The sequence below is a fragment of the Heterocephalus glaber genome, unplaced genomic scaffold (assembly GCF_053883595.1).
Source record: "Heterocephalus glaber isolate CG9 unplaced genomic scaffold, H.glaber_assembly_v1.0 deba00001608, whole genome shotgun sequence".
NCBI classification, from domain to species: domain Eukaryota; kingdom Metazoa; phylum Chordata; class Mammalia; order Rodentia; family Bathyergidae; genus Heterocephalus; species Heterocephalus glaber.
This window is the reverse complement of record NW_028258379.1, coordinates 39,291,615-39,306,684: the sequence shown is the minus strand read 5'-3', so window position 1 is coordinate 39,306,684 and position 15,070 is coordinate 39,291,615. Positions and strand designations below refer to the sequence as shown.

Here is a 15,070-nt window from a genome sequence, read left to right as displayed (position 1 = left end):
GAGTGATGTCAGGAAGGGGGCCCTGGGCAGGAGCCAAAGCAGAGAGAAGAAGAGGGGAGACCACGCCTGAGCAGGGCAAGCGTGCACTGACAGCCTGGGCCCTGGAGGAGGAGCACACGCTGCTAATACAGTGTCTTGCTCAGCAGTGAGGACCCAGAGAAAGAAAACACACTGTCGGAAAATCTTTCTTAAAAAATCACACCAAAAATTCTACAAGAAGCGAGGATATAGCCAACTTTTAAATGACCACCGCTAAGGGAGCTGGGCATGATGGTGGACACCTGTAATCCCAACACCAATAGGCTGAGGCAGGAGGATTACCATCAGTTTGAGGCCAGCCTGGGCTCCATAATGACAGCCTATCTCAAAAATACCCTTAAATAAATAATAAAATAAAAAGTAAAAGACTACCACTAAGAAATATAACCTGCCCTCCCCCAAACACGCAAAGCTTCCACCTCCCAGTGCAGCTTGGCTCCACAATCCTCAATCTTGGGCTTCTAGTCCTCTTGGTTTGAAATCCTGTCCTCCTTCAGTCAAAAAACCATCAGACCAGTATTTAATGTCAGTGCTTTGTTTGGAAACAGGTCTTGCTATACACCCCAGATGGCCTCTAACTCACAATCCTCCTGTCTCAGCCTCCTGAGTGCTGGGTTTGCAGCCGTGCATTACCATGCTGGCTCAAACGCCACCTTGTTAAAGCCTCTCTAAATTCCCACTGCAGCCGAGACAAAGCCACTTTACAATGTGATCACCTGTTACATGAGTCAGAGGAGTGCAAGAGCCCTTCCGTGGAGCAGTTTCTGTATCCCTCGCTCTAAGCAGGGCAGCACTGGGAAATGGCCCGGCAACCTACAAGGCTACACAATCAACTCCTGAGTGAAAAGCACCACAAGGACCACAGGCCTCTTGGTGGAGGGCAGCTCACGTAAAAGACTCGAGAAGGCAGTCAGCTTCCTACATTCAATCACATATGTGACACCGGAGAAGGGGGGCCAAGACTTCTCTTAATCAGGGTGCTTGGACTACTTAGAGTGTTTCTGAAAACAAAAGATTACATAAGAAATCCCTACTAAAGTACAGTTATGCCACATCAAACAAGTACAAATTTCTATAAGCTTCTTTATTACAAACTGAATAACAAGATCCGGGGCAGAGCTACTGTCTGCTATGATCTCAAAGTAGTGATGAGTGTAACCAATACCTGAAATACAAGCAGGATCACAATGTACTCTGGATGCGTTGGGACTGCCCCGCGTGGGCACACCTGCCACTACTATGACTGGCTGCCTACATTCATTACAGAGGGACTCGTTACTTTCGTTAGAAGTCAGTGAAACGCAAGATGTAAAATCGTTTCCCACCGTGCTGACAACAGCCCCTAAATCCCACTGAGGCTTAGCAAGGAGCCCCAGTAAGGAACTGCGGTCTAAGGCACAGAAGCGGTGTGCACACCCCCACAAGGGTGAGGAGCTCCACTCCGGAGTGTCTGCCCTTCCCCACATCTCTTCCCTACCACCCTGCCCTCCCTGCAAGCCGCAAGCCCCCGACTGAGTCTGAGAGGCTGCTCCGCTTTCCCAGCTCCTCTCTTAGCCCTTCTGAGTCACAGTCAAACAGGAGAATGAGTCTGTCTTGGTCATCTCCCTTCCTTCCTCCCTCCCTCGTCACTGGGACACAATACCCGACACTTGCAACTTAAAGGAGAGGTTTACTTCGGCTCACATTTTAACTTTCAGTCCGTATTCAGCAGCCTTAAACACATAACTATGGTGGAGGAAACTGCTTGACTCCTGGTGCACAGGAAGCAGAGAGCCCAGGAAGGAGGGGAAGCGAGATACAGCCTCTGGGTCACGCCACAGTGCCCCACCTCTCCAGCCAGACCACACTAACAGCCAGCCAGTTTCGAACCCCATAATCCACGTAGGTCCAGACATAGGAGACTCCAGGCGCCGTGTCAGAGCTAAGCCATAAGTCAGCCAAGCCTTAGGTGTACTCTCCCATAACCAAAAAAATATCTTACATGCAGATTACCTTGCCATTGTTAAAAAGAGCTTTTTACACAAGTAATTTAACCCTAGACAAACAATGGCTAGGCAATGTGGCACATGCCTATAATCCCAGCTCCTAAGAGGCTGAGGCAGGAGAATTCTAAGTTTGTAGCCAGTCTGGGCAACTCAATGAGGCACTATCTCCAAACAAAAAGGGCCGTGGGTGCAGACCAGCAGTGGACTGCTCATCTAACATGCATAAGCCCGCATCCCGCCAAAAGAAAAAAAAGTGAGATAATAAGCAGGACAGATGCTCTCATCACTGTGAGAAGAGGAAAAGGAAGGGGAAGGGGAGGAGGAGGAGGAGAAGAAAAGAAGGAAGAAGAGGGAGGAGGTAGAGAGAGAAGGGGGGAGGAAGGAGGAAGAAATAAAATAATTCCATCTCAGCTTCGGAGGTTAAGCAACATGGTCAAGGACTCAGAGCACCCTACAAGGACAAAATATGCATCGCTGGAAGAGTCTAACCTTCAAGAAGGCTCCAAATATAAGCTGGACTATTTAAAATTCTTAGAACTAGCAGGATGCCACACTCTGGGAAGCTGCAGCAATAGGATCACAAGTCTGAGCCCAGACTGGGCAACTTAGTGACCAAGCAAGACCCTGTCTGAAACTAAAAAATAAAAAAAGAGTTGGGGGTACAGCTCTGAACAAGTCATGGGTCCAATCTCCAGTGCCCAAAAAAAGCTAAATTAAAGGCCACCCCTGGGATGGCAGCATCAGGGTCAGCAGAGCATCAGTCAGCACCGCAGACAGGCAAAGCTCTCGGACGAGCACTGACCCTGCCACTGTCACGCACATCTCGTCTCTCCATGACACAGGAGCAATGGTGACTGCCTGGCCTAACCTATAAACTCCACTAAGACGGTCTATGCCAATGCTTCACAAACTGTGAAACTATCATTCTCACCAATAATGAAAGGCAGTAGACAAAGTGCAACACAGCGTTCATTCATTCAACAAATCTTTCAGTACCAGCAAGGTGTCTCCTTTAGTGCTGAACTGAGGTACAGTGACAACCGAGGCAGAAAAGGCCCTGCACTCAAGTAGCCCATATTCAGTAAGGACAGAGGAAAACTGGCAACAACCCCGAGGAAGCTTGAAAACTAGTCTCAGGTGGTCTGTTACTACGGCATGGCCTCAAAACGCTAAGATGAAACCCAGTCACTGATGACATTAGGAGCTGGGGCTTTGGGGAGATGAGTAGGTCATGAGTGTGCACACCTGCAATCCCAGCACCCGGGAGGCTGGGGCAGGAGGATCAAGAGTTTAAGGCCAGCCTGGGCTACACAGAAGTTCAAGGCCAGACTGGGTTACACAGTGAGCCCCTGACTCAAAAGGGAGGGAGAGAGGGAGGAGAAGGGAAAGGGGGAGGGGAGGGAGGAAAGGGGGACAGGGGAGGGGGAGGAGCTCAGAAGGCTGCCTCATCACTCCCACCCTGTGAGGACCCGGCAACCCTGCTCTATCCCTCCTCAGCACCTCCAGGGAAGTCTACCTCTTCTCAGCAACTGAAAGGACAGTACATGCTGTCATCTCTCTTCTGCCATCCCCCACTCTGGAAGGAATCAGCATCCCATCAGCCAGACCCTGCTGCCTGGAAATACAGTACAAGTATTTCGTTTTTGACAGAAAAACTGCACAGGAGGCCTAGTCAGCAGCCTTGGGTTCAACGCCAGGCTCCCGAGTGAGTAACTGTGAACAAGTTGTAATCTCTCCAATTGTCAAAAGAATCTTCCTCCAGCTGGGTGTGCTGCTACACACCTGTAATATTTGGGAGGCTGAGGCAGGAATACCACAAGTTCAAGGCCTGCCTAAACTACACATCAAGACCCTGTTTCAAAATAAAACCCCCTCCCAAAGGACTGCTCTGAGGAGCAGGTGAAAAAGCTATGAGATATGAAAGTCTATGCGCCATGCTGGGTGTGGTGATGCACACCTGTAACTCCAGCTGCTCACAAGGCCGAGGCAGGAGGATTGAGATTTTAAGACCAGCCTGAGCATCTCAAACCTGTCTCAAAAAGAATTGGGGAGGGCTAGGGATGGAGCTCAGTGCTCTCAGAGTTTGATTCCCTCACCGGCCGTACGTGGGGTGGTGCTCCAGCTACCCTGGCTTACCTGCCCCTTGCACCCTGGATGGTAGGTACTTTAAGCAGTAAACCGAGGCTGTGTCTCATCTGTCCTCAAGTCCACAGGGCCAACAAATGCTGGCTGAGTGAACAAGCCACTGATCACTCTCCAGGCCCAGGAACCCCTTGCCAGCAGAGATTCTTTCTCAACCATAGTGTCCAGTGGCCACTCATTATTGAGCGGTGTGTGGAAAGCACACTCCGAGGTTAGACGACAATCCTCTCGAGGTCAAGCATTGGCTGGGGTTTCTTTGATGTCTGCTTTTCACACAAAAACCCCTACCATACTTAGTAAATGAAATATTAAGGCCAGATCGAGCCTCTGAAATGGAGATCAAAGTAAATAAAGACAGTAAGCACGTGCTCTATGATCACGGCATAAAAAGCACGAGAGGGAGCTGGTTGTGAGTCAACTGAATGAAACAGCTTCTGGTCAGGGGAGCAGACCTCCAGGGACAGCCAAGCTGTCAGAGTGCTCCCTCTTGCTGGACAGCTCGCGTCTGTGTTTTTCCTGTACTGGGGACTGGACGTCCACAGGGGCGCACACAAGCTAGACAATCGTTCTCTACTAAGCTACCTGTCCACCCTTTTTAGATTTGTTTTATTTTGAGACAGGGTCTCACTGAATTGCCCAGGCTGGCCTTAAATTGGGATCATCCTGCCTCAAGATCCCAAGTAGCCGGGATTACAACTGTCTGCCACCAAGCCCTAGCTATTCTTACTTTTTAAATATTAAAAACTGCATAAGCCAGGCTTAGTGGAGCACACCTGTAATCCCAGCACTCGGAAGGCTGAGGCAGGAGGACTGCTTTGAGTTCAAGGCTAGCCTGGGCTACAGAGTGAGGCCCATCTCAAAAAAATAAAGGAATAAAATAAAAACTGCACAAATTTCTTCCTCATGAAAGTAAAATCTATACATTCAAGCACATTTTCTACAGCTACAAAATAAAGTGTAACAAACTTGGCATGTTTTGAGCATAATATACCTACTTTTTAAAAAATCTACATCACTAAACAGAATAACAATGCAAAATATTACTTAATTTACAAATTACACCCAATCAGCAGAAAAGCTGTTTAATTGAGAACAATGCTGAAACTTCAGAGCAACTGCCAACTAAAGTTCAATCAGAAGTGATCATAAAGCATTTGTGAAATTAGAAATATAAGGAAACAAGTTTAAAAATTTATAAAAATGTAACCTGTACATAACATTTTAGGGCAGATTACCTATTTGAAACCTAACCCAAAATTATTCTACTAGGCAGAGAAATGCTTCTTTACCTCATTCCTTAAATCTGCTTGATACTTATACCTCTTAGGCCACATGTGGAACACACACCTTCTACTTTATATTACAATCATTAATACAAAAATACAAACTCTTTTAAAGACAGGAAGTGTGCCTTTTGTTTTGTTTTGGTCTTTTGTTTTGAGACTGGGTCTCCCTGAATAGCCCAGGCTGGCCTCGAACTCACAGTGATCCTCCTGCCTCAGCCTCCTGAGTGCTGGGATCACAGGTGCACCATCATGCCCAGCACAGAAATGTGTCTTACTCCACCTTCAAGTCATCCAAGATACAGTAGCATCTTGTACATAATAAATCCTAAATACACGGTTCTTGAGTTATTTTTTTAAAAGCAAGACATACCTTATACTCTACTATAAAAAAATGCCAAATGTTCAGAAGACAAGGTAACGTCCCTGACGTTCTCAGATAACTTATTGGATTTGTTTTGTTTTTCGTGGTACTAGGGTTGAACTCAGGGGCTTGTGCATTCTAGGCACACATTCTCCCACTGAGCTACATCCTCAGTCTTTGTTTTTTATTTTGAAACAGTCTCTAACTTACCCAGACCAGACTTGACTTCTGACCCTCCTGACTTCGAGCCCCAAGTGGCTAAGGTCACAGGCTCTACGGATAACAACCAGGACCAATTTATATTTCTGTACAAACTAACAGTGAAAAACAATATTACTCTCTAAGGCTGGGCATGGTGGCTCCCACTTATAATCCCAGCTACTCAGGAAGCTAAGACCAGCCTTGACTACATAGCAAGACCCTATCTCAAATAAATAAATAAATAAATAAATAAATGTAAAAATTAAAATTAAAAAATTAAAAATAAAAGGACATGAAAGCCCTGGTTTCCATTTCCAGTATCACCCCACCCCAATTTTTTTCTTCACCCATATACTCAAACCAGTCAATGATAGTCACTGTGTTTTCTTTTTTTTTTAGCCTTAAAAACTTTTTACTATGGAAAATTCCAAACACACTCAATAGTAGAAATAGCCTTACAAACTTGCTGGTCTTGATTTGATGAAGCCCTGTCTCTACCACTCAGCTTCAACAGCCACCAACCCCAGCCCACCCATTTCTCTCTATTAGGCCTTATTTCGAAGAAATTCTTGCTCACATTTTCTACCAACCATAATACCACTCAAGTCACTAGGCTAGCTCAGTTCAGTAAACACAGACAAGTTCCTGAGGGCAAAGGCCTTCTCTACACTGGGCCTCTGGAATAGTACCAGTGAGCACTTGCTGAAAGCTAATGTTCAGGGCCATCTTACACCTTCACGGACACTTTCTGTACGCATCTTACAATGCTCACCTTCACCCATGGAGTTTCTCAAAACCTCACTACTGACTCCTGCAAGGGCAAGAGAAGGAAAGTGAAAAATCAAAGTATTTCCTGCCCTGTGTGGTGGCACACACCTATAATCCCAACAACTCAGGAGGCTGAGGCAAGAGGATCACAAGGTCAAGGCCAGCCTGGACAATTTAGCAAGATCCTGTCTCAAAGTAAAATAAAAAGGGATGAGGATGTAGCTCAGCATTCCCTGGGTTCAATCCCCAGGACAGCCAAAAAACCAAAAAAGTATCTCCCACCTTAAGTGATCATGAAGATGGTGTTCCCTTAGGATATAAGATTCCAAAGTCAAATAAGTAAATCTTATCAATATTTCACCAGTCAGTAAGTTAGCTCTTAATGGAAAAGAAACAGGTTCCAGTCATTCAACAATCCCACATGGGCCCAAATACATTAAGTACAAGATTTCTCAAAGTCAATCTGACATAAAGTTTTAGACTTCTAAGCCTCTTTCTAAATTATAAATGGGGGTGGGGTGAGGCAGGGATTTAGCTCAGTGGCACAGCACCTGCCTCGAAAGCGCAAGGTCCTGAGTTAAATCCCTGGTACTGCAAAAAAAAATTTATAAATGGGGATCAGAGAGGTGTGAAAATTACTAATGGGAAGAAGGGTGTGAACATGAACTTCTCTGAAGCAGTCCTGCATCTAAAACCAGTCTGTGGAAAAAACCTTCAAAAGGCATCGAGGCTAGGCATGGTGGTGCGCTCCTATAATTTCAGTACTCTGGGAAGCTGAGGCAGGAGGATCACAATTACAAGCCTGGCAACTTATTGAGGCCCTGTCTCACCAAAAAAAAAAAAACCAAAAAACAACTAGGCCGGGGATTTAGCTCAGTGGTTTGGCCGCCTGCTGCACAAGTGCAAGGACCTGAGTTCGATCCCTGGTACCAAAAAAAAAAAAAGTTAAAAAGGCCTGAAGATGTAGCTCAGTGCAAAGGCCCTGGGTTCAATCCCCAGTCTCTCCCCTCCAAAAAAAGGGCATCTAGGGCCGAGAATTTAGCTCAGTGGTTCCGCTGCCTGCCTCACAAGTGGAAGGACTCGAGTTTGATCCCCGGTACCAAAAAAAGGGCATCTAGTTCACCCTCCCATGTCACCCACAGGTGGTCCTGCAGTTTTTGACAGAGAGAACGTTTCGCCTAAGAGAATGCTCATTCTTTCCCAAGTCAACTTTCCTCTGTAACATGGCTCTAAAAATATCCTAGATGCTATCAAGTGATTCTTCTTCCGGCCCCAACTTCATCTCAGCATGATTAGGTATGGAGCTTTTCTACCATCAAGACCACCGGAGCAGCCAAGCACAACAGCGTATGCCTGTGATCCCAGCTATGGGGGACCTGAGGCCAGCATGGGCCAGGCCAGCAGGACCTTGTCTCAAAAGAAAACGTAAAAGGTCCCGGCATGCAGCTCAGACGGAGAGCACTGGGCTCCACCCAACATCAGGAGAAATCAGTCTTTCACTGCTTTCCCAGGCACCTGCCCTGCCAATTCAGACTCATAAAGTGGGCAATGAACTCAGGACATGAAGGCATCCCCACTAGAAAGATGAGCTTATTTTCATGAGACACAGTGAACAGAGAATCATACAACTTTTGGAGTTGAAAAGTCCTTAGAACCACTTACTCCGCTAGCCACCAGCCCGGGAACGCACATATTTCACCTGATCCCAGTGCTCCGAGAGCTGCTGCTGGAGGGCTCGAGGTCAGGAGTTTGAGATCAGCCTGGCCAACACGGTGAGGCCCCTACCTCAACAGTAAATGAAAATAAGGCTGCTCTCCACCTATTGTGGGAATTGTTTCAGTAACATCTCTGAGCAGTGCATTTGTGGTCTGGAAACTTATATGGGGCAGAGACAGGGAGTATGGTTCTTTGGTTTGAATGTTAAGTAATTCTCACCACAGGTTTAAAAGCTGTTTGTCACGACATGAATCTTGCAAGTAATAAACATTGTCTGACAAAAGTAGATCAAAAGTATCTGTGCCATTCAGTTATTTTCCATTACTTCACTGACTCCTGCTATACAATTTCACAATTTTGAGAAAGTTCTATTTTTTACCAATTAACAGTATTTTTTTAATGTTTTCAAAAAGATGTGTGCTGGGCCAGGGATTTAGCTCAGTGGTTCCACCACCTGCCTTGAAAGCACAAGGTCCTGAGTTCAATCCCTGGTATCAAAAAAAAAAAAAAGATGTGTGCTACATGCCAGTGTGGTGGTGCATGCCTGTAATCCCAGCACTCGGGAGGCTGTGGCAGAAAGATCACGGTGAGCTGGAAGCCAGTCTGGGCTACAGAGTGAGTTCAAAGCCAGCCTGAACTACATAGTGAAACCTTGTCTCCAAAAAAAAAAAAAGTAAAAGTAAAATAAACCCAGAGCTGGGTGTGGTGGTGCATGCTTGTAATCCCAGCATTTAGGAGGCTGAGGCAGGAGGATCACTGAGAGTTTGAGGCAAGCCTGGGCAATTTAGCAAGATCAAGTCCAACCTGAACTACAAAGCAAGACCGTCTCAAAAAACAAAAACAATAACCCTTCCAAAAAAGATATATGCTACAAAAAAAAAAAATCCGAGTTACTTCTGGGTCCAAACTGAATGGTTTTTCAGCTTTTTAAAGATCTTTTTAAAGTAAAGCATAGTTGGACACAGCTTTATTCACTCACTCAACAGAAGGTAAAGTCCTGACTCCGTGGAACACTATAGTGGACACTACAAAGACAGAGGGGAGAAAAAAGACTCCATCCCTATTCTAAAGGTGCTCTGCTTACTGAAAAGATGATCATCTCAGAGAAATACAAACTGAGAGCTGAGAGAACCTGTGATGGGCACACTGACCCAGCCTGGACATGCTCAGAAGGGCTTTCTGACAACACAGCAGTCAAGTTGGGGTCTGCATGGAGCTCACTCACATGTCTAGGAAGAGCTCTCCAAAAAAGCAGCAAACTGGCCTGGGAGCCCCAGCACCTTCAGGGCTTTCATCCTCAAATGACCTCTTTTTTTTTTTTTTTTAGGATAACAAGCTATGCTATGAAAATGGTAAAGGCTAGTAGTTCTAAATTCTGGGTAGGGTGGGAAGCATGGTCTTCCTCACCTCTGAGAACCCCACATCACCAGGCATAGTAACAGCTGTATGATCGGAGCTATTCAAGGCTTCACTGAAATGATTAGTGTCAGTAAATGTGGTTTATTTTTTATTTTTATTTTTTGGAGACAGGGTCTTGCTACGTAGTTCAGCCTGGCCTTGAACTCACTTATGTAGCCCAGGCTGGCCTCAAACTGGAGGCAATCCTCCTGCCTCAGCCTCCCAAGTGCTGAGACTACAGGTGTGTGCCAGCATGCCCAGCTAGTGACAGTATTAATGTTCAAATTATTTTATGTTAAGTCAAATAAATTCACAAAACTACATCTCATGCAAGGAACCCCACTCTGAATTTCAATTGTGAAAAGACGCCTTTATCTTCCCCACAGGGGTACACAGTGAGACATGCTATAGCAAAATGCTGGGGGAAATTCTGGTACTGTGACCAAAAGGCAGAATCAGTACCTTCTTTTTTATTTAGGTACTAGGGATTGAACCCAGGGCCTCTGCATTGAGATATATCCTCAGCCCATTTTTTAATTTTTTGAGACAAGGTCTCAGTAAGTTGCCAAGCTGGGCTCAAACTCATGATCTTCCTGCCTCAGCCTCCTGAGTGCTGAGATTACAGGCCTACACCATCCATCCTGGTGGAATCAGTATCTTCTGATTAAAACACTTCTTTAGATCAGTTTGTGCTTCATTTTCCTCACAATAAGAAAAACCTATGACAGGTTTGGGGGGGGGGGTGCTGCTGCATATACAGTGTTGATGTGACTTTTAGAACTTTAATAACAAACGATCACTCAGCACATATGCAGTAGGTTTGCCACCCCGGCAAATATTGTACTCTAAGGTCCTTTGGAGCTCTAGACACTGACCCCCACATGTGCTAAAAGGGCCAAGATGACACTCCTGGGGTCGCCGGCAGACCATCTCGCATCTACTCCACTCCCACAGGACCCTCAGGAAAGACCTATTTTACACACACACACATTTCAGTTGAATCTAAATTTCATCCAAATTAGAGCTCCTAAGTGACCTGAACAATTGCTGTAAAACTATGCACCTTGAAAAAGAGAATGAAAGCCAAACCAAAAAAAAGTCAATATAACCAAAAAAGACTATCTACTAACCCTCCAAATTTAGTTTCATAAATAATTTGCTGTTTTAAAATCAGAAAACAGTCACAAAAGTAACCACTTATACCCAGGAATGATAACTGCAAACTCACTGATGGAAATTACAATGGTTATTAGATTTAAGTGTTGGCCACATAACACCAATGTATCTATAAGATACTGCCCTATGAAAATGAAATTTTACCAAAAAATTAAAGTGCTCAAATTGTACAGATAAAGGCAATTTAATTTACATAGTTCAGATTTGTCTTGTTTGAAAAAATTTTTTGATGTAGTTTTGAAAAGCTATTAGTTTTACTCTTCAATGAACAGTGTCTCGCTAAAAGAGAACACTATTACAGATTCTTCCAGGTGAGTGACCTAGGTTTTTGTTGCTGTTGTTGTTTTGGTTGGGTTTTGTTTTATTTTGTTTTGGAGACAAGGTCTCACTCTGTAGTTCAGGCTGGCTTTGAACTCACTATACAGCTCAGGATGGCCTGAATTCCCAGCATTTCTTCTGCCTCAGCCTCCAGAGTGCTGGGGTCACAGGTATGTGCCAACATGTCCTGCAAGTGACCTTTTTTAATGATGCAAACCAGGACTACCAGATCCAAATGAGGTTTGCCGTGAGAATACAGTGGATCCTTGACTTACAAACTCGATCGGTTCCCAAGGGTGGTTGGAACTAAGTCAGTACAGCTGAGATCTGGATGTTTACCTGGGTACCCGCTATAGATAACAAGAGGCAGATGAATCTTCATTAACCTAATTAACCCCAGTTGTTCATATGTCAGGCCAGTCATAACTTGAGGGTCCACTGTACTTCAGAAGGTTTTTTTTTGGTACCGGGGATTAAACTCAGGACCTTGTGCTTTCGAGGCAGGCAGTGGAACCACTGAGCTAAATCCCAGCCCTATACTTCAGTAGTTTGCTGGCACACACCCCAGAATCCAGCACTGTGGGAGGTTGAGTCAGGAGGACTACAAACTCAAGTCCAACCTAGGCCACCTGGTGACTTAGTGAGACCCTGTCTCAAAAAAAAAAGCTGGGAATGTAGTTCAATGAGAGGGCCCTAGGTTCAATCCTCAGAACAGGAAGGAAGGAAGGAAATAACCTTTCAGGGATAGGGCTGTACTTCAGCAGTAGGGCGGCACAGGCCTACCATTCAAGAGGCCTTGGGTTCAATCTCCAGCATCACACATGAGCCAGGGTTTCATTATGTATGTAGTCCAGGCTGCCCTTGAATTCACAATGATCCTCCTGCCTCAGCCCAGACTGCTCAGATTGCAGGGGTGTACCACCAAACCCAGCTTAAAAAAAAAATCTTAAAGTAATGTTTGCACTTGTAAATGCTAATGTTAGTGAATTTAGTTTTTAACCACATTGTGGTTTACGTAAACATAAATCCTAAAACTGATTTTTGGCGGAAAAAATAAAACCTGATCTTTTCAGTCCTAGCCTAAACGTCAAGATGGCAGCTTTCCATTCGACAATTACTTAATGCCTTTTTTTTGTGTGGTGGTGGTACCACTGAGCTACAACACCAGTCCTTTTTACTTTTTATTTTGAGTCAGGATCTTGCTAAGTTCCCCATGTTACCCTTGAACTTGAGATCCACTTGCCTCAGCCTCCAGAGTAGTTGGCATGCACCACTGCACCTAATGTTTGTTTTAGCTATATTTTACATCTACTGAGTGTTTCAAAGCTTTAAAATCCACTGCAGTTATTACATTATTAATTACAACATGTGCACTGCAATATTCCCTTTTCAAAGACCTGCAAATTATAGTTAAATAACTTATCCAAGGTCACCCAACAAATAAGCCTGTGACACAGTTGGGAGCAGCACTAAAATTACAGCTCCCAGGCAACTAACTACTACACTTTCCCAATTCCAAAAAAGAGAGGAAAAGTCAAGCGATTTAGTATCAGAAACCTCTAATAACATGCCCCAAGTGTAAGTATCAGTCAGTGTACTTATTCTAATAAACGCGAATAAGGATTCACCTTGAATGAAAGAAATAACTCGCTAACATTTTAGATACCTTTTGTCACAAGCAGAAACACTGTACTGCATCTGTATATGTGACATTCTAGAGGCTGCCCGCTCTTCATCATGTAATTTATTTTCACACTGAGCATTTATAAATTAATCTGTTACCACCTTGCCCCATCCTGAGGTGCTAATTCCCTTGTTTTCCTAAGAGTCAAGTCAAAGACCACCACCTCAAAAAGTGGGCAGTTCTCTCAACATAGTTACATCGCCAAAGAAAGAAAAGCTCTAATAAGTTGCTACTTTTAGAGAAATATCTTAAAACATGACTACATGCTTCACAGAATTACCAAGGTCGACCGCCAAGCCGAGGAGGAGGGTTTCTTTAAAGTAGCTTTTAAGGTATGTCCTTCCCTCTTTGGGACACAGCCTGACTTGTCGGACAAGATTCATCCGGCACGCTCACGCAGCGCCCAGAGAAGCAGCTCAGCCCGCTGGAAACATTATTTCCACTTCCCGGCTCTGGTACTCAGCCCTCGCAGGCTGCAAGGGAAAGGAGGACCCTCTTTCTGTCTTTCGGCAAAAGGTTCCCTTCGCGGAGCATTTTGGAAACACAAAGTACCAACCAGAAGGAGAGGCTCTGGAAGTGTCAGTGCGGCAGCAGGTGGAGTGGCCCTGCGTGCCGAGCCGGTCCCGGCTGACCCAGTCTCGGTCCTCCGCCTCCCAGCCCCGGGTCCGCCTTACGGACCTTTTTGAGCCACCTTGCACCCTGATCTCCAGCCCAGAACGAGATTCCCACCCTCCCGGGAGCCGACGAGCCGGCCGCGGCACCTCTTCCGGGGACCCGCAGGCCCGCTCCCGGCCGTGTCACAGCCTGCCGGACCCTGCCCGAGGACAGGGCCCCGGCTCCCTCGGGCCTCCCGGCAGGAACCCCGCACGCCGCGGCCCCCGCCCCGCCCCGCCCCGCCGCCGCCCTCCACAGCCCCTTCCTCAGAGCACCCGGCGGAGTTGCCGGCCCACTCAAAAGTGCGAGCGGCGGCCAGCCCACCGGTCACCCTGGGCCCGCTGTCACCGCCCCGCTCCCCGCCTCCGGCCCCGCCGCTGGCGGACCCCGGTGACGCTCGCGTCGGTACCTTGCGGACCCCCTTGTAGATATAGAAGTAGAGCTCCCGGCCCACATTGAAGCAGAGGCGGTCGCCGTTGCCAGACTGGTCGTTGAGGTTTACGAAGGAGACGCGGACAGGGTTGGATCCCTGTGAGTTGAAGGGCACCCGGTTGGGCCGGCTGTACTCCGAATGCTGCAGCTGCTTGTACAGACCTTCCCGGGTGGTGAATTGGGTCTTAATCTCGTTCATCTCCTTCCCTCCTCCCTCCGTCGCCATCTTGGAAAGCAGCGTTCATCCTGCCCTAAGTGCCCGGATCACGCCCACCGCGCAGGCGCCGTCCCCGGCGCTCGCTCTTCCCCCCCCCGCCCCTCCCCCTGGTCCCGCCCACCCTCGATCCGGCCGGGGAAGGCGGGCTGAGGGGAAGGGGCGGGCTTGTTTACGCCCGGACTGCGCACGCGTACTCACCTGGCGCGCCGCCTACACGCACGGAGGGTTCTCGGGCTCCTCTCGCGGGCGATCGTGCTGTCTGGCCGTTCCGGGGTCGCGAGGGTTGGGACGGACCCGGGCGGCCTCCTCCGCGGTGCCCACCGCGGCCTTGCCGCCTGAGGCGCGCCGGGCCGGGCCGGAGCCTCGAGTCCGGTTCTGAGGAATCGCACTGCGCTTTCTAAGGCGGGGCGGGGAGGAGGAGACTGCGCGAGCTGCAGGGTTTCAACATCACTGTAGTTTCCAAAAGGCAGAGACGAGAACCCTCAAGACACCAGGATGTGTTCTCACGTTAGTCCCAGTCTCCTGTAAGTGTTATTTTGCGTCAAAAGTATGTATTTATAACGATCACCTGGGTGAACAGTAACGTCCTGAGTGATTGAAAAAGTAATTCGGCTGTTGTTCCTAGTTACGGAGAGGAGGGAAGATAATACTTTTGGGGGGAGGACCCTCATCAAGCAAAAGTTAAAAGAAAAA

General features: G+C 46.9%; 1 protein-coding gene across 5 annotated transcripts in view; it reads right to left on the bottom strand.

Moving 5' to 3' along the window:
- Wdr20 (WD repeat domain 20) overlaps positions 1 to 14,599 on the bottom strand; it is a 59,652-nt gene extending 45,053 nt beyond the window's left edge. For 2 of the 5 annotated variants that reach the window (XM_004836926.4, XM_021244035.2), the window contains exon 1: positions 14,138 to 14,443. In XM_004836926.4, the coding sequence (XP_004836983.2) occupies positions 14,138 to 14,386 (249 nt within the window). In that variant the 5' untranslated portion in view covers positions 14,387 to 14,443. Of the gene's footprint in view, positions 1 to 14,137; positions 14,444 to 14,575 lie in introns of those variants that run through there. The other 3 variants (XM_087195608.1, XM_004836928.4, XM_004836933.4) reach the window with 3 other exon arrangements.
- Between the last annotated feature and the right edge of the window lie 471 nt (positions 14,600 to 15,070).